Below are 24,967 nucleotides of genomic sequence, written 5' to 3' on the forward strand. Positions count from 1 at the left end.
TAAGTCCCTAGTCTATGGTACCAGGAATACCTAGGGCCTATAACTTAAGAGTGGCCCCTCAGGGACTGCAGCACTTGTTGTGCCACCCTGAGGGAGACCAGAGAAAACATGGCTCCCATTCTGCCACTGCAGACTGGAAGTGCTGTTTAAAACTGCTAACGCAACTTTGCCATTTTAAGCAATGGCAAAGCCAAAACTCCCCTTTTAATGAGTGTTAGTCACCGTTACAGCAGGCCTATCGAGTCCCAAGGCAGGGTACAACATATTATACTAGTAGAACTTATTATTAGCATGTTCTAGCAACAAAAATCTGAAATTGTAATTTTTACTGTGAAAAAGATTGGTAGCCCTATTGCCGAGTATAGAGTTGCACACTGACGTCTCAGCTGTTCTAACATCTGAATGAGACTATCAAAGTTGGTAATTCAAGGAGGAGGGAGGGAGAACACTGGCCAAAAAGGTTTTCCCGTGGGTGTGTAGCCCACATGCCTCCACACCTCCAGGGCAGGCTACTGAGCTCTTGAGGGCGAGAAGGGTTCTGCCATGTTGAGAGTAGACAGAATGGAGCGTTCTAGGCTAGATAGGTGTCACAGTTCACAGGAAGTTGTCAGCTGGTGGGGAGCTACTTAGTAACCCATTGCCTAGGTACCGTGACCTCCCTTAAGGGTACTTTAAGGGTATAAAAGGGTCACACCTGGCACCCAGAACTCCGATATCTCTTGACTGGAGGCAGGCGACTGAAGAAGGACTTCCCTGCTGACCCTGGAACCAGCAAAAAAGGGGCTGCACCGAAGTTGGACTGCACCTGCTACTCCTTGGCTAGCAAAGGAAAAGACTGTCTACTGTGTCCTGCTCGTGGAGAAGTTGTACCCAGAGCACACCTTGATGTAGAGACTCTAAGAGTCAGTCGTCTGACCCCTCTTCACGCCACAGAGCCACAAAAGCTTAAGAAGCCTATTGGGGCATGTTGGTATCCCAGATTACTGCTCCTCACCGCCTTGCAGCCTGAGTCCAGGACCAGAGTATGCTGGAACTGGGAGAGTTGTTGGGAGTGCAGGTTGGTCACCGAAAGAAGGAAACCGCTGTGCCAGGTGACTGGCGACTCAGTGGCGACTGGACTTCCGCTGAACCAGGAATGGGACGTCAACTCCTGCAGCCTGAATCACCTAACTAGGACAATGGACTGAGGAGTTGCCCCAGGAAGACCCCCGTCGACTGCAAAGCAATTTCAGTATCCTGTATACCTTGTATCAGGACCACTTCTTAGAAATCAATGGCAAGCAGCCACTGACGCTGGAACTGAACTGAGGATTGACTTTCTGTAGGAGGTAACTGTTCCGTTGGACCTTGTCGGTCCACTTAACTGGCTTCCTGCCAGTGTTGCTCACCAAAAGTAACTTTAAGAAACTGCATAGCACTCTGACAAAAAAGTGCCAAATTCGATGAATTTGCTAGTGCTTGTTTGCAATAAAGTAAAAAGTATTGATTTATAGTTCGTTGTAAATTCCATATCTCTGGTGCCCTCCAGTAGATCTTTTTCATTTTGGGTAAGCCTGACTGCTCCGAACCACAGCTATCCATAGTTGAGCTAAGGTTAAACAAACCTTAGGGGGTTGGTAGTGTATTACATGGTGAGGTCACACAACCACACCATATAATCCACCCCCTTTCCTCACATTAAGGAAGCCAACTCTGGATGAAATAACAATTGTGTTTTAGAGGAAACGACCGACGATTCTGAGTGCATTCTACCCTTCTCCAAAATTGCAACTTCCCTAACGGCAAGGAAGAGGAAAGTGCTTATGGGCAGGTAAGCATCAGACATGCATAAATCGAGCACCAAAGGACTAGTTGTTTTGACACAGGCAAAGTAATGCTTTTGGTGATTGAAAAAAGGGATATATGGCAAGGCCATGCTTGAACCCTTCTCAAGGGTATCTTGAGAGGTGCACAACATACAGGATGAGGAGGCCAAACACAAGAACTCAAAACTCAAAAGAAGAAGAATCTAAGTGGAAGGAGCTCTCCATAAAACAATCTTGCAGCTGTGGTACTAACACTGAACACTTTCGTAACAGTATAAGCAAGACACTCGTCATTCTAACTGAGAATACCACCGCTGCTTGTACATTTGTGAGCAAGGGGAAACCACATCAGTTGTTGAAAGCAGAGCAGACATTAAGTCAGTAGGAGCAGGGAAATCTTATGTTAGAGGAGCATGGCCCAGGTGCAGAGAAACTTTGCAGGCAACTTAAGTCGCAGCTTCTGATGGGACCATGAGCTGAAGCTAGAATAATGAGGAATTGCACGATTAGGTATATTACTCACGGCACCCTAAATCGTCTTGAAGTGCCTTATTAATAGGCATCGCTATTAAGCAACTCAATGATACCTGTACTATGTACTGCGCAATAATGAAAATCTCAGTTGATACCAAGATCTGACCTGTGGGCTGCAGGTGTCAGGGCAGGCACTCCTCCCACTGAGCTATCCTATCCATTACTGACCACATATCTATGGGGGACATTTCGGATGGGGGTAAGTGTACTGAGAGATGCATTGGCTTTCTCACCACATGGAGGTTCCAATTTAAAGTTGACAAGTAAATACCCGTCAAAGAGAAGGAAAGGACATTAAAAAAAAACACCTCCTCGCAGCCGCCTCCGTCTCTCCTCCATCGTTGCTTCCTGACGAGTCCCAGTTGCGGAAGCACACAGGCTCCCTCATCCAATTACAGCACTGCAATTCGGCGTTGTGATTGGTCTAAGTGAGGGCCATGGTTCGGCGATCAGACTGGGACAGGGAGCATGTGCATGTTCCCCACCAGGTGTGTATTACAGCCTGGTGGGGAACATGCAAAGTGCGCTGGACTGTTTGGCCAGCCCAAGACGGCAGGCCAAACCATCATGTGCACTTATTTATTTATTTATTTATTTATTCAAAGTTTTATATAGCGCGAACATGATCCTTACAGATATCAGAGCGCTTCACAAAGACAGGGAAGGCAGTAGGAGTCAACAGAGATAATGGGAACAGTATAATAGTCAATAACATGGTAATAACATGGATAATAAAAACATACATAAAACCAATCCATATACAATCAGGTAAGGAAGTAGTATAGGACAGCACAGGTCATTGATCCCACTACAGAGGTGTACAGGTGGATCAGTAAACCAACGTGTATCATATCTTGGTCGGTTGTAAGAGAGTAGCGTAGTAGTGCCCCCAACAAGTATAGTATAGTGCCAGGGGATAGGGTGAGCAGTGATACAAAGCAGTGCAGAGTCTCTGAACCAACATCTATAACGATCAGGAGATTTTGGCCAGAAGGATGGTTTTCACCTCTTTCTTGAAGAGTGCAGTGGAGGAGATCAGCCTGGTTTCAGGAGGGAGCGCATTCCAGATCCTGGGTGCCATTCCTGAGAAGGAGCGCTTGTAAGTTTTCACTTTCCGGAATCTACGAGGTTTCAGGAGAAGATTTTTTGTGCTCCTATTGGATCTCGAGCCTCCTGATATAGACAGCTTTTGAGCGAGGTAGTTGGGTGCCTTGTGGTGCACGGCCGCGTGTGTCATAACTGCAATTTTTAGCTGTATTCTGGCTTCAAAAGGCAGCCATTTTAGAGCCTTTAGGTCTGGGGATATGTGCGAATGCTTTCTAGAGCCAGTAATGAGTCTCGCGGCAGCGTTTAGGGAGGCTCTTAAGGGTGCTGTTGTGGATAGCGGGAGACCGCTGAGGGCCGCAATTCCGTAGTCTATTCGAGGGATGACTAAAGCTTGTACAGCAGTTTGGAAGTCTTTGGCCGGGAGGAAGGGTTTAATTTTCCTCAGCGTGTTAATTTGGAAATTAGATGCTTTTGTGGCTTTGCTGACGTGCTGCTGCATGTTGAGCTTGGCGTCGAGTGTGATGCCTAGGGATTTCGCCGAGTCCACGATGGTAGGTTGGACATTGAGTGCTGTTAGGTTGTTGAGCCAGGTTTGGGTGGTGGAGATTTTCGCCGGGGGTGAGATGAGTAGGAACTCAGTTTTCAGAGCATTTAGTTTGAGGTGATTATCGGCCAGCCAAGATTGGGTGTTAATAAGCGTGGAATTCAGATGTTTGATATCTTCCGGGGATTGTACCTTTAGATAGAGTTGTGTGTCATCGGCGTACATATGGAATTGAACATTGGATGCTTGAAGCAAGGTGGCGAGCGGTTCCATAACGAGGTTGAACAGTGTAGGGGAGAGGGTGGATCCTTGTGGAACACCTAGATCTGCAGGCACAGGTGTAGATAGCACATTGTCGATCTTGAACCTCTGAGACCGGTTGTGAAGGAAGGACGAAAACCACTTGAGAACAGTTCCCGATAGCCCCATTCTAGTACTTAGCAGCTCCAGCAAGTTCTCATGTTTGACCGTGTCAAATGCAGACGAGAGGTCAAGAAGGATGAGGAGGCAGGACTCATTGCGATCCAGAATTTGGAGGGCGTCATCAATTATGTGTGTCATAGCTGTTTCAGTGCTATGTTTCGCTCTGAAGCCTGATTGATGAGGGTTGAGGAGGTCAAATTGATCAATGTGTTTTGTTAGTTGGAGTTGGACACATTTCTCCAGCAGTTTGGCCAGGGTGGGGATATTGGTGATGGGCCGATAGTTGTTTAGGTCAAACGGATCAGCTGTAGGTTTCTTGAGTATAGGCGTGACTTGCCCCACCTTAAGGGAGTCTGGAATGTGGCCTTGTTGCAAAGAGCTGTTGATGATCTTGGTCCAGTGAGGGAGGAGCAAGGGGATAAAGTCTTTTACAGCATTAGCAGGTAGAGGGTCTGTGAGGTGATTAGAGGGCTTCAAGGTGCAGAGCAGTTTGTGTATTGCTTCTTCCGAATAGGTATCGAAGTACTGCCAGGTTGCCTTGTTTTTAGGTTGAGTGTCTGCCATTCTGGTGTGGTTGGGGTATCGGCTTACATCCATGATGAGGTCATTTCTTATGTTGTCAGTCTTTAGTTTAAAGAAAGCAGAGAAGGCTTCACAGTGTGGGGTGTCATTTGTTGTGCTGTTTGATTGTGTGGGTTGTGCCTTTGTTTGGGTCTTGATTAGCTCGAACAGCTTTCTTGGCCTGTTCTTCGCTTGGTCCAACTGGCGGCTGAAGAAGTCCGACTTTGTGCGCTTTATTTTCCTAAAGTAGGCATTTCTCTTGTTCTTAAGCTTTTTGAGATGCAGTGCTGAAGGGTCCGATCTCCAGGTGCGCTCTGCCATTCGCATATTACACCTTTCGTCATTGAGACTGTCATCGTACCAGGGGTTAGAGATTTTGGTGGAGACTCTCTTCAGTTGCAGAGGGGCGACTTCATTGACTATTGTATTCATAGAGTCAAGGTAGTGGTCAGTCAGTGATTGAGCATCTGAGGCACCTGAAGGGGGAAGGAGGAGGTTGCCGATGTGGGGAGGTATGGTGGAGGGGTTAAGATTCTTCAAATCCCTTTTCCATGTTTTGGATTTGATTGGTTGAGTAGGGTTAGGTTTAACTTTTTCGTTGATAAAGAAGGTGATAATGTGGTGATCTGACCAATCGCAGGGTAGAATCGCCTCCAGTTGAATAGCGCTCTCTTTGGCAATGATGAGACCGAGTATCGCGCCTTTGTCGTGTGTTGGTTTATCGCATAGTTGGGTGAGGTCAAGCGCATTGAGGAAAGTTTTGAGACTATTCACCACGGTGTCTTTCTGATCGTTCCAGTGGAGATTGAAGTCACCCAGGTAGACTTGAGTGGTCTGCCAACCGGCATTGGAAGTGATCAGGTCCATGAATTGTTGGGTGAATATGAGATTGTCACCAGGCGGGTGATAGATGAGATGTAAAGCACAGACTTGTTTGCCCTCACTGGTGATGTCGAGGCAGAGGAGTTCACAGGAGGAAAGGGAGGGGGAGGTGACTTGAGTAACGGAGAGGTTGCTCCTAAAAATGCATGCAATTCCCCCGCCCGTCTTGCCAGGAGACCTGTCCAGCCTAATGATGTGATAATTGGGGGGGACTAGTATGTCCATAATCGGGGTAGAGGTTTCAGTGAGCCACGTTTCCGTTAGAATGGCTAGGTCCAGCTCCCTATCTGAGACGAGATCCGCGATGTTGGAGGAATGTCTCTGGGCCGATCTGCAGTTTAGTAGGATGCATTTGAGTTTGGGAGAGAGAAGGGTGGTCGAGCTTTCTAGTGTGAGGGGAACTTTTCTGAGGTTGTTAGGGACGGAGCCTCTGTTGTTGAGTGTTGGGAGCCTCAGAGGGTTTGTAAGAATTGTGGGTATGGGGATGTGTGAGTTGGAAAAGTCTTTTACCGGACCTGGGCCATAAGAGCGTAGGAGAGAGCATAGGTCGCGGTCCGACAAGGGGTTGAGCCCACGACGGGGGCGGTGGAAATTATTGCGAGCGGGGATAGTCGGCCAGCGCGGGTGTCGTTGGAGGCGAGGGTATGTAGGGCGGGTGCGTCCTTTGTAGGGTAGAGGGATGGTGGGAGGTAGACTGGGCTGTGCTGAGAGAAGGTCTTTGATTGCGTGGACATCTTTTTTGATTTGTAGAATATCCTCTTTGACTTGTTGGAGGGTGGGTAAAGTCAGGTCAGGAGGTGCAATGGGGATGGCGTAGGTGGTGAGAGCCATTGGTGAATGGTTGTGTAGTGAGCTGGAAAGTGGGCAGGGTATCGAAGGGGGGGATATACTAGCGTTGTTGGATTGTTCTGCAGTGCAAATGGGTGGGATGGCATTCAAAGAGTGGGCGTGTTTGTGGTCGGGGGTGTGGGTGAAGTAGGCGGTGAAGGCCGTGGGGGGGAGGCATAGGTACTGCCGTCAGTGGGAGACGGTGCCGGCGAGTGGAAGAGTGAGTGAAGGCTGAAGACAGTGGGGGAGACCGGAGGGTAGTGAGGGCTGAGAATAGGGGGTGGGAGAGAGGGGGATGCTAAGGTAGGGGAGGTGGTATGTTTTGTGTGTTTTGTTGGGAGGGTGTGAGTGTCGTGGGCGGGAGTGGGGGGGGAGCTGGGGGGGGAGAGGTGTCCGCCATGGGGGGTATGGGAGGGGGGGGTGGATAAACTCCGAGTGGTGATGTTATCAGATGGTGGCGTGTTGTGGGTGAGAGTTGTTCTGTCAGGTGTGAGGGTGTCGTGGGTGAGAGTGGGGAGGGAGCTGGGGAGGGAGAGGCGTCTGTCGTGGGGGGGATGGGAGGGGGGGTGGATAAACTCCGATCGGTGGTATATTCAGGTGGCGTGTTGCGGGTGGGTGTTGTTGTGTCAGGGAGGAGAGGGATAGGGGGGATATGAGTGGGGGTAAAAGGGATCATGTTAGAGGGGCGGTTAGTATAAGAGGTGGCGACATTTTTGTCTGTCCTTGGGGAGAGTGGGGCGTTGACAGCAAGTGGGCCATTTACTGGGGTGCTGGGGGTAGAGGTGTTGTAGGTGGGGGCTACTTGAAGTGTGCATGAACCATTCCTCCCAAGCTCTGACACCTGCCCTAGCCCAGTCCCGTAGCGAAGAAAAATAAAATGATAATAACTTTATTATCAGTTTCTTTTTTCCTGTACTGAGAGCAATGTGGCAATGCTCCTCCGCCTCGGCGGAGTAGCCGCCCTGGGTGTCAGTTGCTCTACCACATTACCAGTGTTCTTTCCAATGCATCGGATATTAGCAGAAAGATCTTTTGATGGCAAATCTCAGAAGGAATAAGGCTGGGCATTGCTCAATCTGACCGTTCAGCTGGGATTATTGAATACATCAAACCTTGTTATGCATTAGCTAGACTTTACTCATGGCTTGCAGATGAAGAGGCTTCTATTGTGAAACACCTAAGCTTCTCTACACAAGAAGGTACGGGCAGCCACAGTAGCTTTCCTTAACAATACATATCTACTAGAGAACTGCAAAGCGGCCACATGATGCTTACAAAATACTTTTGCATGACGACATTGCACTGGTTCTGATGCAAGAAAAGATTCACACGATGTATTCAGGACAAGTTCAAGCTCTAACTTCCACCATAAAGAAATATCTGTAGAAATTATGGTCAAAACATTTAAGTCACACAGATATATGCTATGGCACTAAAGATGGAAAATGAAAGAATGTCAAGGGGCATGGTGGTTTTTAAGTGCATTTAAGGAACTGGCCTGATTACACACACGCCCGACCGGCTGTTTTAGTTTTTTGTTGCATTGATATCACAGTATTGTGAATGGGGCATCAATACTGCTGCTGGAGGTAAATAATATTTCCATACTCCTTGAAGTCGCCTTCTTTCCTGCAAGTCACTTTATAGAAGCCTGTATTGACTCTCTCCCTCATCCACAGGCTGGACAGTAATCACCAGACCCTGCTCACGCTCTGGCACCGGCTGCACATTGACATGAAGAGTCTGCTGTCTTGGCAGTACCTGACCCGGGACATCCAGCAGATCCAGTCTTGGTCTCATATCACAGTGAGTATGCAATAGTAGGCAGCTGTTGTCAGACACCCACCAACTGGCTACACGAGGCATTCAATGTCAATACTGGCTCAGCAATCAGTAAGGGTATCTGGATTCAGAAAGGCACACTGAAGTATCTAGTTGTATGTGTGCATGTAAAAGTGCACAAAGAAACACACTAACTTATATTAAACATGTTGTCTTACACACTCGCAGCAGTTTTGCATGCATGCGCATGAAGGCCAGTTTGGTTTCCTTTGTGAGACATGCTTTGTGACACAGACACACAAATTCCTTTGACATAACATGTATATAACATCGGATTTTACACACTCATACGAGACAGACATGAAAAACTAAGTTCAAAAGTGCACCCATTACATATACCCTTACACCTTACTGGACACAAGTGTACATCTCCTTTAAAGAGACATGATCACTAAAGGACACCTCAGACCAGTAGTGCTCCACACACCTGGGAGTTATTTTCATACACTCTCAGGACCCCTCCCTGATTTGTACACTATGGCAAAACTGGCCCATTCTACATGAGTGTTTGTTTTCTTCCAGTTCCGGACCATGACTACTGAAGAGTACACACTGATCCTACGCAACTTGGAGCTGCACTACCAGGAGTTCATGCGGGACAGCCAGGACTCTGAAAACTTCCTCCCGGATGACCGCATGCAGATCGAGCGACAGTACAATTCCTGCACTCAGAAATACGAGCTGCTGCTTCGTGGCCTGGAGAAAGGTAGGGTTGGTCTGGGGAGGACACATATGGGCTAGCAGGTTGTTGTTGTGGAATAGAAGAGCGCTGAAGATGAGCTAATCAAAACACGTGGGCAGGGACAGAGTCTGTGGAAAGTTCACAAAGTTTTTACTTCACAAATGTGAATTTTTGTTTCAAAACGCTGCAAATTTTGCAGCATTTGCAGAGGTTCCAAATTTGACATTTACAGAAAAAAGAGCAAAAATAACAATTACTACTTTTGGGTGAAAGAACTCACAAAAGATTTTTACCAGGAAATTCTTCCACAAAAGCCTCCTCTGCAAAGAAAATCTTTTTCAAGTGAAGGTTTCCAAGATTTACAACATTAACAAACTCTACAGTTTAATGTTACATAACTTTTCAAGCACAGTTTATATTTCGCCAATCCAAGCAAGGACTTGCATCAGTCAACAGATTTATAGTGAGGCACACATGAGCAGCATGTAGGAGCACGAGTTAAAAGTACATCTGAGTTAGAAGCGGGACAGTGTTGCATGATAATGGGCCTCTTTGCAATGTAGAAAGAGCTCCCATGAGGCAGCACAGAAAGCAGCATTCTCACCTAATCACTGAGCCACACTCACACTCAGGCAAACTTAATTAGGCGGACTAGTGATCCTCTGCGAAAATGAGCATGCACATGTATCAGAAGAGTCAACAGTGCATTCATAGCTCAAGAGACATCCATAAGAGAGTCCAGGCTCAAAGTAATACCAATGAGGCCCAGAAAGACTGATATGGCAAAGCTGTCTTGGACCCAGACTCACACATTCCCATTTCTCTGATCCTCCATCAGGCGAGCAGGATGAGTCCACCTGCAAGAACTACATCTCTCAGCTGAAGGACATCCAGCTGCAGCTGGAGGGCTGCGAGTCCCGCACCATCCACAAGATCCGCTCGCCCATCGACAAGGACCCCGTGAAAGAGTGCTCGCAGCGCATCACTGACCAGCAGGTAGGGTCCACGCCTCTGCACACTGGCAGCAAAGCTGCATGACTGGGACCAGCTCGTGTCATAGTCCTAGTCCTAGTGCAGAGGATGAGGATAATGGGAGGTTAATTTTGTAAAGAATGTTCTCACCCTCCCTTTGAAACGCTGGCAGGAAGGCCTCTCTCACCAGTTCTTGTTTTTCCCTTTTTCCCCTGTTTTTCCCTTTTTTCCCTGTTCCTTGCTAATTAGCCCTTTCTTGAATTCTATTTGTATGCTATACCTCTACCTACCCCTCTTTATTTTCACCTCACTGAACAGTCCATGGGCTCCCTTCTTTTCTGTCGTCGCCGATTACTCTTCTTTTATTATCTACCTCTTGTTATTTGGCCCTTTCTTTTCCCTTTTCAGCTGTCTCTTCCTCTTTGCCTATTCTCCTCTTTTCTTGGTCTCCTAACCTGTGATCCTCACTTAACTCTTATACCTTCCCCTCACCCTTTCTTCACCTAGCTTCCATCTGTATTCATCTCCCTTGTCTCCCTTTTCCATATCCATTTGTCCCTCCCTTTTCTTGCGTTCTTTCCTTTTGACCTTTTTCCAATCCTGTCCCTTCTCTACAACTTTGTTGCCCTCTTTCTTCTAAACCCCTTCCTTTTCTTTCAGCCACCCTTCTCATCATTTCATTCTCACTTTGTCTCTGTGGGACTTTCTCCTTTTTTCTTCAACTCTTCTCGCTTTTTCACTTCCTATCTGTTCTTATTAGTCCCTTCCTCAAACCCATTTACTTTTATCCCTCCCCAACATAGTTAATAGGAATGACCTACAGACAGCTCAGGCTGGGCTGTCTTGCCAAGCTTGTGTAATTAAAAAAAAGTATAACCTAAAAAGGTATACATAAATGAGGTTTAGATTTGCCCTCTCCATGCATTCGTCTGTTCAACTGTCATTCACATTTGGTTTCCACCCACCACAACATACATTATGCAGAAAGGGGGGTGCCCGCTTCAGCCAATGGTTCTCTTGCACTTTAAGTGTTGGCATTTTGCTTGATCACACGTGCACATCTGCCAAAAAAACGTGATTTCAGTCTCACGGCTGCTGGGCCAATAATTTACTTAGCTAATGGTTTTTATTTTTCCATCCTTTTAGTCTTGTGTGTTTAAACCCATTTTTTGTGTTACAATTATTCAAGTCCCCTTTTCTTTGTGCCACTAAGAATCCTATTTTCCTTGATGGTCCATTAAGACTAAAAGGATTCTTTACATTTTGCTGGTAAGCACCTGTACCGTTCGATTACAATTCTATGTGGTTGTTCATTTTTTTTTAATGTGGATTTTTTTATTGCAAGCATGTGGCCACCACATTAAAATGACTGCATTTTGATTTCTTTCTTCTGCCTCGTTTTATATTTGTGGCCTATGCTCACAATAATAAGAATGACCAATCGCACCAGCTTGCCACTTCCTGGCCTACTGGTTCTGCCAATACTTGATAAAGATGTACACCCTCTCTCCAGCTCTCTTTTTATTTTCATGACCTGTTATTATACATTCCGTAGCAAATCCATTTTGAGTTGGACGGGATCAAGAAGAACCTAGGCAAAGTGAGTGAGAAGACCGAGAAGGTCCTGGCCCAGTCGGAGCAGTCGAGCTCAGCGCCCCTGCTGAGGTCTGAGCTGGATATCACCCTGCAGAAGATGGACCAGGTGTACAGCCTCTCCGCCATCTACCTGGAAAAGTGAGTTTTTGCGATGGTGCTCATGCCTTAGATCAGAATCTGCAGGTGCAGCAGTTCTTTCTGCCCTTCCAATTGGAGTGGCAGGAAGTGGGACTGGATCACTCTGTATGACAAAAACAGTAAACTGAAATGAAAAGGTAAAGCTGGAGACTGAAGGGGCCTGTGTGTCAAAAAATTACAGTTAACGAACAAACTAATGCACTTTATCTATCACACTTTTTGATGCTGGTCTCGCCCATTTCAGACCTGCTGCACGTGCCCAATTTTATCCCCACTAATATATGGTAGGTAGAATGACCCTATATCACTATGTTGTACAAGCATGCGGGGCCTTGCTGTGGAAGCTGCTCAGCACACACACTTAAATACAATTAAAACTATCTTCCGGCACTGGTCTTCCTTTGTTTTGCTGATCAGGTTTAGCATCTTACATTTTTTAAGGAACAGTCACTCTCAAGGGCATTTGGGAATGGAAAGTGATGTTACCTTTAAGATACAACACTTGACTTTGCACTGGTGGGTAGAACCTGACCTCTGGTATAGGGAACCCTAGATGGCACTCCGAGTGTTACACAGCTTGCATGGCATTAGTGTGTGCAATGGTTTACTGAGAGATCTTTATTGAAGAGCTTCTGCTGAGACAAAGAGGATGCTACTGTTCTGGGAAGAAGAATGTCAAGATGACCTACAGTACTTTCCTTCACCTGGTCTGGTCATTGTTGGCTGCCATCATAGTGCCTGGCCGCATGGTTCTTTCAGCTCCCTCATAGGCTGCAAAGTTGCTTAGAGCAAGGCACTGGCCATCTTTAAAAAGGTATTCTGGCATTTAAAAACAGCAACTGACTCTTGGCCAGGGTGTCCCATTGCTTCTGTAGCTTTGGCTCGCGCTCTGGCTGCTATACTCTTCTTCCTGCCCACGGCCCTGGCCTCTAACGTTTTCCTCCTTCCTTCTGCACAGGCTGAAGACCATCAACCTAGTGATTCGCAGCACAGTGGGTGCCGAAGAGGTGGTTAAGACCTACGAGGACCAACTGAAGGATGTCCACAGCGTCCCTGCAGACATGCGTGAGGTTGAGGAAAACAAAGCTGAGCTGAAGGTAAGCGCAATGGGACCAAGGGTTGTAATCAACCTCGCTTTCAGCATGCTGACAGCAGAAGGGAATATGTTTTCAGTTTGAAGGAGAAAGTGGATTAGATGATAAGCACAGTCCAGCACACACATATGCCTACCCACACTTCTTGAAATCCCACCATGAGCTTCTCCAGTCCTTACCCATCCCCCCTCCAGCCTGTGGAACTGCCACTCAGGGTCAGCTCAAATATTCTTGTATTCTGCATGATTTGTCAGGGTATTTCACGTTTTGTGGGCATTTACCAACAGGGTCAACGAAGGATCTATTACCCTGACATCATGTAGCATAGCCACAGCTTGGTCCGCTCAAAACCTCCGACGCCCTAAAAAATCCTGTTAATCTGTAACTATAGACTTCCCATGACTGGAGAACTAGAGTGTTAAGTGTTTATTCAGTCATTTTCGTGTTGATCACGGGACCATTGTTCTTCCCCTACAGAAACTGCGCAGCCAGGTGGAAGGACACCAACCACTCTTCAGCAGCTTGGAGACCGACCTCAACAAGGTGAAGGAGGTGAATGAGCGGATGATGCGCACTCACACCGAGCGCGACACAGATCTCGAACGCTACCGGGAGCGTGTCAACCAGTTGCTGGAGCGCTGGCAGGCCATTCTGGTACAGATCGACCTGCGGCAGCGCGAACTGGATCAACTCGGCCGCCAACTGCGCTATTACCGTGAGAGCTATGATTGGCTCATCAGGTGGCTCAAGGATGCGAAGCAGAGACAGGAACAGATCCAGGCTGTGCCAATCACAAACATCAAAACTGTGCGGGAGCAACTCATGCAGGAGAAGGTAAGGACCATAGCACACACTAATGAAAGCCTTCTTAAGTAATGACTACAGCCTACCCTACAGAACACTTCTAACCCTCTGGAGACCCTCCTTCAATGTAGGAACCAATCTTAACATTTGAGACTCCGGCTAGCCATCTGAAAATCAGTCAAAACCTCTTGGGAGCCTTATCCACCTTCTAGGAGACCTATGCTATCCTAAAAGCAGCTCTTTTATTTAATTTGACCGGATCATGATATCTAGTGTTTTGCCTATCCTGAAGACACGCATCTTACCATACAGGGGCCTGCCTGTATGATGCTTTGGGCTCCCACCCAATATTTTTGTAATATGCTTTCTTCTTGTGGGTCACTCTAGCCTTCTAGTGATGACTGTATACTCTAGCTAGCCATCATCATATTTATTTTACCCATCTTTTCTTCCAGTGAATTTGTCTGCCCAGTTTTGCTTTGTCAAGCCTTTGGTCCCTATCCTATATCGGGTGGCCTATTCTGCTCGCTGTTATCCCATGCTATACGTGTTCCATCTGCCTCCCATCCTGTGCTCTAGGGTCATATCCTACTAACTCGTGTTGCGTCCTTCCCTCTGTTGACCCCACCTGCCATCCAGTATCCTATCCTGCTTTTTGATGTCCCCTTGTGCCCTGTGGTGATGTGTTTTGTTCTCCAGTGCCTCATGGTGCCTATCCTCCCTTCTGGTGATCACTCCACCTAATGATAGCTATTACAACTTAAGGCAGGCTGCCACTCACATACTTTGCACCAATGTTTTCCCACAGAAACTTTTGGAAGAGAGTGAAAAGAACCGCGAGAAGGTAGATGAGTGCCAGAAGTATGCTAAGCAATACATCGATGCCATCAAGGTGAGTGATCCATCCACTCACAGCTGTGGTGCTAGAAATGGAGTGTGCACATGTTGTAACTGAACTAACAGACTAAGGATCATGACAGGGAGAGCCTCAAGCAGACTAACTTGCACTAGCTCAGGCGAATCCCTGAAAGCACAAAGAGTATCTTGATGTTTCGGCACTAGGATTTATGCTTTCACCTTCTGATCAATGCCTGTGGTATCCCAGGAAGAGCTATTCCTGGCACTGGGTTCTATGGAAAATATCTGTTGGGGACTTATTGTGTCATTCCTATTCATGAACACTTGTGCAGGTCTATAACCCTCTTCTAATGTGCTCTAAGCCTTTTCAGCGCTATCAGTGTGGTGCTTCCGCTGCAATACAAATATTCCCATTCATCCTATTTATTAAAGCATTCAATACTCAGAAACGTCATAATGTGCTGTGCGACCTGGTAGAATACATCGGATGTGCACCTTATCTCTGAAATTCATGACCAGAACATCTGCCTTGAAGGCCAGCTGCAAAGGTTGAAAATGCTAATGCATGCACCCCGGTGAGGCAGCGAGATGGGGTGGGAAGTACCCCTACTTATACTTAGGAGTCAGTGTGTTGGCAAGTGACTTTTGAGATGGTGATTAGTGCAATGCTGATGTGCTTTTCTGGTTGTAATGAAGAAGATCAGCAGTGCAGGCAAAAAAGGGCTTCCTACATAACAGCACAGAAAACCGCATGATCGTTTTTCTGCACTTTCACTTCACTTCTTTCACGTTTTACCTGTAGGAGTTGTATTCAATGGAATAGGTTTTCCCTGCTGAGGCGAGGGACCTGAATCTACAGGGTCTGCCCAGGAGGTTTCCCTCTTTTGGCTTCGAATAGTAAGGGGCTTCGCTGACTCCTTCTGAGAAGCATGTCGTAGTACAGCTCACAACTCACATTTGCAACTGCATTTCTGAGCAGATTAAAAAAGTAAATCTAGATCAAGCTCTTTCCAGGAACACTGAGAAAGAATTGATCACCAACAGCAAACTGATTGGGCTGGACACTGGGCAGCAGGTTGATTGTTGTCTGGTCATATTGTATAGTTTAGAGAGGATATCTTGAGTGTGGGCACATTGTGTAGAATTGTTTAGCTCATGAGCTTTTGACTGGTGGAATTATATTTAGGAGAGGTGTTATGTGTGTCTGGCCCTATTGTGTAAATTAGAGATTATCTGAATTAATTCTTGACTAGCCTGGTAGTGACGTCTATACTGGAGGATGCCCACCGAATGTCAAGTTGCATGAACTCTGCAGGGAGTGACATGTTTGGTCACACTACATACAGTGGAGAGGATGGATACTGACAGCAGTCTATAGTGCGTAGACTCTGAATAAGGACATCTCTCATCTATTCAGAGTATTTGGATTATGCAAGATCATGTACATAATTACTCCAAATTGTGTGAAATTTGGAAAAGGATTACTCTTATCTGATTGGAATTTGTGGAGAATAAATTGGCTGTTCTGACTGTACCATCAGTGGGCGAGAATAATCTTGGTCAGCGTGTGTAGAGTATCAAGGCTTATAAACTGTCTGGTATAAAGTTATTATATGTTGAGGAGGATAACTATTGCCAGGTCAAGCTGTGTAAATAGGGGCAGTGGATATTTATAGTTAGGACTAAGTGTGTAGACTTGGAGGAGCCTAAACTTCATTTAGCAAAGCTACATAAATTTAGATGATGATGATAATCTGCTCATGTAAAGTAAGCTGGGCCAGTAGTATGCTAGTCTTTATAGTGCCAGATAGATTTGGCGATAATGATTTTGTTCTGGATGAAGCTACATAGACTTGTGGAGAATGACTGCCTGTGGCAATAAGGTGCCGATTAACAGAACGGACTGGAACAGCGTAGTTGAAGCAGCGTAGTTGGACCCAAGATGGCCGCCGAGTAGGAGCTCTCGGTAAGAGCTCCTGTGCTGGGGATCACTTTCTCAGGTACTACCCCCGATAGCGCAGAGCGGCATCGTGCAAAGCTACACAAAAGTAACTGGATCAAGTAACTGGAATAAGTAACTGGATTGCTTACCTGCCTGCCGAGATATCTGCACCGGAAAACTGCTGCTGATCCCCGACTTGCCTGGAAGCAGAGACTCACTGGAGAGGACCGAGCCGCTCCCGCCTTCCCCCCCGCTGACGATAAGGATGTCTGCTGCCTAGAGCCCGGCTTGGATGTGGTGGAGCGAGCGGAATCATTGATTGCCTACGGGACATCTTGGTGAAGTGGACTTGGTCCAGGATTCATGACAGACGCCTGAAGTGCTATGGATCAACTGACCCCTGCCACCGGTGTCCGCAACGAGCCTTCTCCGGACTAGAGGGGCAGGTACCTGAGTCCGGATCACTGCTGCTGAAGTCGGGAAGCACCTACCAACGGAGCCCAACTCCCGCATGGTTGGGGAGAGGATCTGCCTGACTGCGTTCGCCACCGCCTGCCACTGGCTGCCTGCATTCTCCGCCTGCAGTTGGGCTGCTCCCTGCCACCGGAGCTGCCCGACCAGCCTGGGGTCTCCGCCACACGCGCCGACTGGAGGGGTCCTGCACCTAGGCTCGGATCAGCGCTGTGGACGCCTGAGACGCCCGGGAGGCTCCTGCCTGACGGACTGCGAAGCCCTTTGCAGGCGCGGGTGGGGAGCTGGCCAGCCCTCGTCGCTGCACGCTTCTGTCCCCCGCCCTACCTGGGGACCCGCGCTGTTTCGTGGCAGAGAGGTCTGTCTACCGGGGGCCGGGATGGCGGAGCTGGACGGTCGGTGTGCCTGTCTTGGCATGCCTGGATCGGTGGGTCCCGGCTATCTGGGCTGTTTGTAGCCTCGGCCCGGGGGCTGGATCACGGAGAGGAGACACCACTGCTGCAACGGTGAGTTCATGCCCCACCTTCACCCCACCACAATATACATCACTGAAACGGGCGGAGAGGGGGGCAAGCGGAAGGGATTTGAAGCGGCCCGACCCAGCAAGATGATAGCTGGATGCCGCCCTTCCCCCACTCCCGGTTGATCATCATTAAAAACGGCGCAAGCGACTTCTAGAGCGTCTCCGGTGTGCCCTGCTTACGTGTTTGGGTGCCCACCGCGCAGCTCTACGCTGGAGGTGCCTGACTTGTAAAGGACTTCTTACAGCCTTGGGCAGCTTGACGACCAGAAGGTAATTAAGCTAAGCTATTTCACAGTTTTTCTCACTTTCTGCCCGGAACTTTACAAGCAAAGCTGTTAATTCAAACCTTCAGGCTGATCTTCCATTTTATGCCCGGAATGCACTGTAAGCTTTACATTTTCGCGGGCTTTGCAGTCTCCTCACTCACCATTGGTCAATATGACTGGGGGCCATAAACTGGAGCCATAAATCGCCCTCCAGCCTAACAACTGACCATGAGGCCTATTACCTAAGCGGTCAGGAATCTGCAAAAGAGAGATAAGACTCCCTCCCAGTAAGCTAGGAATTGGGCTGGCTCATACAGGAAATGAAACCACCCTCCCCTGCTCTAAAAGGAACAACAACAAAAGAGGACTACCATCTCGATCTCCCCTATTTGGTGGCCATCTTGGTCCAGTCTCTCCCTCGCTCTGGCGGCCATCATGGACTAGTCTTTCCCACCAGTTGTACATAACCTAAGAACAGGCCATTCGTACCCATCCAAGACTGTACAGAGCGCCACGTCTAATTATCTTGTGACTTAGTGTCTACCTTTTATTGCAGTATCATATATTTAATGGTATTTTATACAACCGATTACTACCTCATATATGTGTGATATGTGTGATTAAGTATCTGCCCCTTATTGCAATACTGTACTCCTACCTGTACTCTGTAGAATTTTTGTACCCCGCACCTATGTCACTTTCTCCTCACAGGTATTGCACCGATCGCTACCTCATATTTCTTTTGGATGCTCACTAGTGTCATTTATGACTCAAGCAGCCTCTGTCTGCACCCTGACTCTGTTAGTATTATACTAGTATTTGTATTTGTAGTGTATATGTATCTTCGTGCGATTAAGTGACTGCTCTATATTGCAGCTTTATACCTCTACTAGTACTCTATACACTCTGAGTAAACTGCACCCATCTCACTTTTCCCTCACCGGTTCGGCACCAAACGCCACCTCATGCTGCACCTGCACCTATCTCACCTTTATCCCTATCATTCACTGTTCGCTACCTCATTTATTTGGTTCTTACACTTACACCCCTAGCTTTATTTTGAACATTTGTAATGCACTGAATGTGAATACTTTTTTTTCTGCATTTGACTGCTGTTTGTAATTGTTACTGGCACATGTACCTCACATATTTTTGACTACACACTACTGTCACTTTTGATTCAGGTATTTTACTGCCTGCATAGGTATTCTATTTTATTCCAGTATATTATTTATATTATAGGCTATCACTAGTGACACTCACTAGTGTCTTCCTTGGCCCTGTAACTAGCGGCTGACAGTTTGTACTATCGGCCTATTTCCTACCCCTATCACCACAGCCTCTATAAAATGGAGCTCAACGGCAAGAACACTTTTAGAATTAACTACCCCTCCACTCCTCTCTCCAAAAATGCCACTAAACGTTTTAAACACAACTTCTTGAGGTCACACCCAGAAACACCCTTTGCTGACACTTACTTCTCACTGGGCAATGGAGCCCTGAATACTGATATCATCTTCCACACCTCACGCAGAGCCCAATGGAGGAAAACTTTCCTATCCCTACTCACAGTCTCCACCACCAGGAAAACAACTCATGGCCTAAGTCTCACCATCACACCTTCCCACCTCTTCCCGGGCAGGTCTACCATTACCATCTACAATAACGGGATTGTCCTAATCCAATCCACGGACAAGAACCTGGAATTACTAGACAACCTGTTCCCCAAGTTCAAAGAGCACCTCTCCAAGCTGCGGACCCCCACTCAGAACTCCGCGGGCACTATCACCCCTGACGTCGCAGCCACCACCTACTACACTTCTACCCCTAGCACCCCAGTAAATGGCCCACCTGTTGTTAACGCCCCCCACTCCCCAAGAACAGTCACAAATAACTCCACCGCACATACTAGCAACCCCTCTACCCTTCTTATCCCCACCCATATCCCCCCCATCCCTCCCCCCCCGGACAGAACATCCCCCACCCACAACACACCATCATCTGAACAAGCCACCGCCCAAAGTTTATCCACCCCCCCCTCCCATCCCCTCCACGACAGACACCTCTCCCTCCCCATCTCCCTTCACACTCCCACCCACGAGTCTCTCACACCTGACACAACAACTCCCGCCCACAACACGCCTACATCTGCACACACCATCACTCGGAGTTTATCCACCCATCCTCCCCATCTCCCCCACGGCAGACACCTCTCCCTTCCCTGCTCCCTCACCACTCCCACTCACAACTCCATCTCCCTCCCAACAAAAGATACAGAACATACCTCCTCCCTTACCCTAGCATCCCCCTCTCTCCCACCTCCTATTCTCAGCCCTCACTACCCTCCTGTCTCCCCCACTGTCCTCAGCCTTCACTCACTATTCTACTCACCGGCACCGTCTCCCACTGAAGTCACTACCTTTGCTTCCCACCCACCGCCTGTCGCACCTACATCACCCACACCCCTCGCCCACAAACACGCCCACTCCTGGAATACCATCCCACCCATTAGCTCCGCGGAACCCCTCAACAACACTAGTATACCCCCCCCCCCCGATACCCTGCCTGCTCACCAGCTCACTACTCAACCACTCACCAACGGCTCTCTCCACCAACACCTTCCCCAATGACCCTCCTGACCTGACTTTATCCACCCTCCAACAAGTCAAAGAGGAAATCTTACAAATCAAAAAAGACATCCACGCAATCAAAGACCTTCTCTCCTCACAGCCCAGTCTACCTCCCACCATCCCACTACCCTACAAACGACGCACACTCCCTGCATACCCTCGCCCCCGACGACACCAGCAATGGCCTACTATCCCTCGCCCCCGACGACACCAGCAATGGCCTACTATCCCCGTGCGCAATAATTCCCACCGCCCCCGTCGTGTTCTCAACTCCTTGTCGGACCGCGACCTATGCTCTCTCCTACGCTCTTATGGCCCAGGTCCGGTAAAAGACTTTTCCAACTCACACATCCCCATACCCACAATTCTTACAAACCCTCTAAGGCCCCCAACACTCAACAACAGAGGCTCCGTCCCTAACAACCTCAGAAAAGTTTCCCTCACACTAGAAAGCTCGACCACCCTTCTCTCTCCCAAACTCAAATGCATCCTACTAAACTGCAGATCGGCCCAGAGACATTCCTCCGACATCGCGGATCTCGTCTCAGATAGGGATCTGGACCTAGCCATTCTAACGGAAACGTGGCTCACTGAAGCCTCTACCCCGATTATGGACATACTAGTCCCCCCCAATTATCACATCATCAGGCTGGACAGGTCTCCTGGCAAGACGGGCGGGGGAATTGCATGCATTTTTAGGAGCAACCTCTCTGTTACTCAAGTCACCTCCCCCTCCCTTTCCTCCTATGAACTCCTCTGCCTCGACATCACCAGTGAGGGCAAACAAGTCTGTGCTTTACATCTCATCTATCACCCGCCTGGTGACAATCTCATATTCACTCAACAATTCATGGACCTGATCACTTCCAATGCCGGTCGGCAGACCACTCAAGTCTACCTGGGTGACTTCAATCTCCATTGGAACGATCAGAAAGACACCGTGGTGAATAGTCTCAAAACTTTCCTCAATGCGCTTGACCTCACCCAATTATGCGATAAACCAACACACGACAAAGGCGCGATACTCGATCTCATCATTGCCAAAGAGAACGCTATTCAACTGGAGGCGATTCTACCCTGCGATTGGTCAGATCACCACATTATCACCTTCTTTATCAACGAAAAAGTTAAACCTAACCCTACTCAACCAATCAAAACCAAAGCATGGAAAAGGGATTTGAAGAATCTGAATCCCTCTACCCTACCTCCCCACATCGGCAACCTCCTCCTTCCCCCTTCAGGGGCCTCAGATGTTCAATCACTGACTGACCACTACCTTGACTCTATGAACACAATAGTCAATGAAGTCGCCCCTCTGCAACTGAAGAGAGTCTCCACCAAAATCTCTAACCCCTGGTACGATGACAGACTCAATGATGAAAGGCGTAATATGCGAATGGCAGAGCGCACCTGGAGATCGGACCCTTCAGCGCTGCATCTCAAAAAGCTTAAGAACAAGAGAAATGCCTACTTTAGGAAAATAAAGCGCACAAAGTCGGACTTCTTCAGCCGCCAGTTGGACCAAGCGAAGAACAGGCCAAGAAAGCTGTTCGAGCTAATCAAGACCCAAACAAAGGCACAACCCACACAATCAAACAGCTCAACAAACGACACCCCACACTGTGAAGCCTTCTCTGCTTTCTTCAAACTAAAGACTGACAACATAAAAAATGACCTCATCATAGATGTAAGCCGATACCCCAACGACACCAGAATGGCAGACACTCAACCTAAAAACAAGGCATCCTGGCAATACTTCGATACCTATTCAGAAGAAGCAATATACAAACTGCTCTGCACCTTGAAGCCCTCTAATCACCTCACAGACCCTCTACCTGCTAATGCTGTAAAAGACTTTATCCCCTTGCTCCTCCCTCTCTGGACCAAGATCATCAACAGCTCTCTGCGACAAGGCCACATTCCAGACTCCCTTAAGGTGGGGCAAGTCACGCCCATACTCAAGAAACCTACAGCTGATCCGTCTGACCTAAACAACTATCGGCCCATCACCAATATCCCCACCCTGGCCAAACTGCTGGAGAAATGTGTCCAACTCCAACTAACAAAACACATTGATCAATTTGACCTCCTCAACCCTCATCAATCAGGCTTCAGAGCGAAACATAGCACGGAAACAGCTATGACACACATAATTGATGACGCCCTCCAAATTCTGGATCGCAATGAGTCCTGCCTCCTCATCCTTCTTGACCTCTCGTCAGCATTTGACACGGTCAAACATGAGAACTTGCTGGAGCTGCTAAGTACTAGAATGGGGCTATCGGGAACTGTTCTCAAGTGGTTTTCGTCTTTCCTTCACAATCGGTCTCAGAGGTTCAAGATCGACAATGTGCTATCTACACCTGTGCCTGCAGATCTAGGTGTCCCACAAGGGTCCACCCTCTCCCCTACACTGTTCAACCTCGTTATGGAACCGCTCGCCACCTTGCTTCAAGCATCCAATGTTCAATTCCATATGTACGCCGATGACACACAACTCTATCTAAAGTTACAATCCCCGGAAGATATCAAACATCTGAATTCCACGCTTATTAACACCCAATCTTGGCTGGCCGATAATCACCTCAAACTAAATGCTCTGAAAACTGAGTTCCTACTCATCACACCCCCGGCGAAAATCTCCACCACCCAAACCTGGCTCAACAACCTAACAGCACTCAATGTCCAACCTACCATTGTGGACTCGGCGAAATCCCTAGGCATCACACTCGACGCCAAGCTCAACATGCAGCAACACGTCAGCAAAGCCACAAAAGCAGCTAATTTTCAAATTAACACGCTGAGGAAAATTAAACCCTTTCTCCCGGCCAAAGACTTCCAAACTGCTGTACAAGCTTTAGTCATCCCTCGAATAGACTACGGAATTGCGGCCCTCAGCGGTCTCCCACTAGCCACAACAGCACCCTTAAGAGCCTCCCTGAACGCTGCCGCGAGACTCATTACTGGCTCAAGAAAGCATTCGCACATATCCCCAGACTTAAAGACTCTAAAATGGCTGCCTTTTGAGGCCAGAATACATCTAAAAATTGCAGTTATGACACACGCGGCCGTGCACCACAAGGCACCCAACTACCTCGCTCAAAAGCTGTCTATATCAGGAGGTTCGAGATCCAATAGGAGTACAAAAAATCTACTCCTGAAACCTCGTAGATTCCGGAAAGTGAAAACCTACAAGCGCTCCTTCTCAGGAATGGCACCCAGGATCTGGAATGCGCTCCCTCCTGAAATCAGGCTGATCCCCTCCACTGCACTCTTCAAGAAAGAGGTGAAAACCATCCTTCTGGCCAAGATCTCCTGATCGTTATAGATGCTGGTTCAGAGACTCTTCATTGCTTGTATCACTGCGCAATATCCCCTGGCACTATACTCTACTTGTTGGGGGCACCACTACGCTACTCTCTTACTACCGACCAAGATGTGATACACGTTGGTTTACTGATTCACCTGTACACCTCTGTAGTGGGATCAATGACCTGTGCTGTCCTATATTACTTCCTTACCTGATTGTATATGGATTGGTTTTATGTATGTTTTTATTAACCATGTTATTACCATGCTATTGACTATTATGCTGTTCCCATTATCTCTGTTGACTCCTACTGCCCCTACCCTGTCTTTGTAAAGCGCTCTGATATCTGTAAGGATCCTGTTCGCGCTATATAAAACTTTGAATAAATAAATAAATAAATAACGTAAGATTACTTTATTACAGCAAAGGAGCCCACGTCCTGCAGATCATCCCTTCAGTAGTTCTCAACTCCAGATGGTAAAGCTGGAGTTGAAACATGGAGAATGAACTCAGAACCGTGGACCCAGATCACACATGAATGTTACAGGGTGTCATGCATGAGCTCACTGGCATGAGCCCATGATAAAGGTAGAGAAAGGACTACCAAATACTACACTACATCATCTCCCCCTTCAGAGAAAGAAAGATAAAATAATTGAAATTAAATAATTTAAACCATGTGTTAGAGATTTGAGACAAGGCCATAAAGTGGTTACATCAATCTTGTAAAAAGTCTTTGAACCTTGCAGGCAAAGTTGCAGAATTACTGGTGCTGCGAAAGTCTGAATCGCGTGCATCCTCAGATAAAACAGGTTTAGGCAAATTAGGCTCAGGAGTCCCACACTGAATAGACCCGGACAGACCATCTTTCACATCATCATGAGACACACCAAACCAAGAAGCGTCCGTATCAAGGTTGCCCTTAAGTTTGCTTATTTTGGTAACCTGTTCAGGAGCGAGATTAAACAAAGCTCTTTTTTTCAACCAGCCTTTGCCTCCAACGAGAACCGAATCTTTAGCTACTCTGGTTAGCTTTACTGGAGCTGACAAATATGTCTCTCCCTTCCTGACCCTATTGGGGCTTTTAATCATTACCCAAACGCCAACTTAAAAGTCAGCAACTTTAACTCCATGTGAGTAGACTTAATACTATTTATGAAGCTTTTGCGTCGCAGACACTCTTTCTTATCAACATTGGTGGGATCACATAAACAA

The 24,967-nt window shown here is 47.5% G+C and overlaps 1 protein-coding gene and 1 long non-coding RNA gene across 15 annotated transcripts in view; one reads left to right on the forward strand and one right to left on the reverse strand.

Annotated features, from left to right (window-relative positions):
- The window catches only part of PLEC (plectin), a 1,130,647-nt gene that overhangs the window by 1,052,280 nt on the left and 53,400 nt on the right, over window positions 1–24,967 (forward strand). For all 14 annotated transcript variants that reach the window (XM_078686563.1, XM_078686567.1, XM_078686564.1 and 11 more), the window contains 7 exons: window positions 8,304–8,430; window positions 8,989–9,172; window positions 9,987–10,144; window positions 11,676–11,854; window positions 12,813–12,951; window positions 13,426–13,782; window positions 14,561–14,644. In XM_078686563.1, the coding sequence (XP_078542689.1) occupies window positions 8,304–8,430; window positions 8,989–9,172; window positions 9,987–10,144; window positions 11,676–11,854; window positions 12,813–12,951; window positions 13,426–13,782; window positions 14,561–14,644 (1,228 nt within the window). The remainder of the gene's footprint in view (window positions 1–8,303; window positions 8,431–8,988; window positions 9,173–9,986; window positions 10,145–11,675; window positions 11,855–12,812; window positions 12,952–13,425; window positions 13,783–14,560; window positions 14,645–24,967) is intronic.
- Window positions 1–24,967, reverse strand: part of LOC144828428 (uncharacterized) — a 205,381-nt gene that overhangs the window by 6,922 nt on the left and 173,492 nt on the right. The window lies entirely within an intron of this gene.

Source organism: Lissotriton helveticus, chromosome 4_1, assembly GCF_964261635.1.
Source record: "Lissotriton helveticus chromosome 4_1, aLisHel1.1, whole genome shotgun sequence".
In the NCBI taxonomy this organism is placed as follows: Eukaryota; Metazoa; Chordata; class Amphibia; order Caudata; family Salamandridae; genus Lissotriton; species Lissotriton helveticus.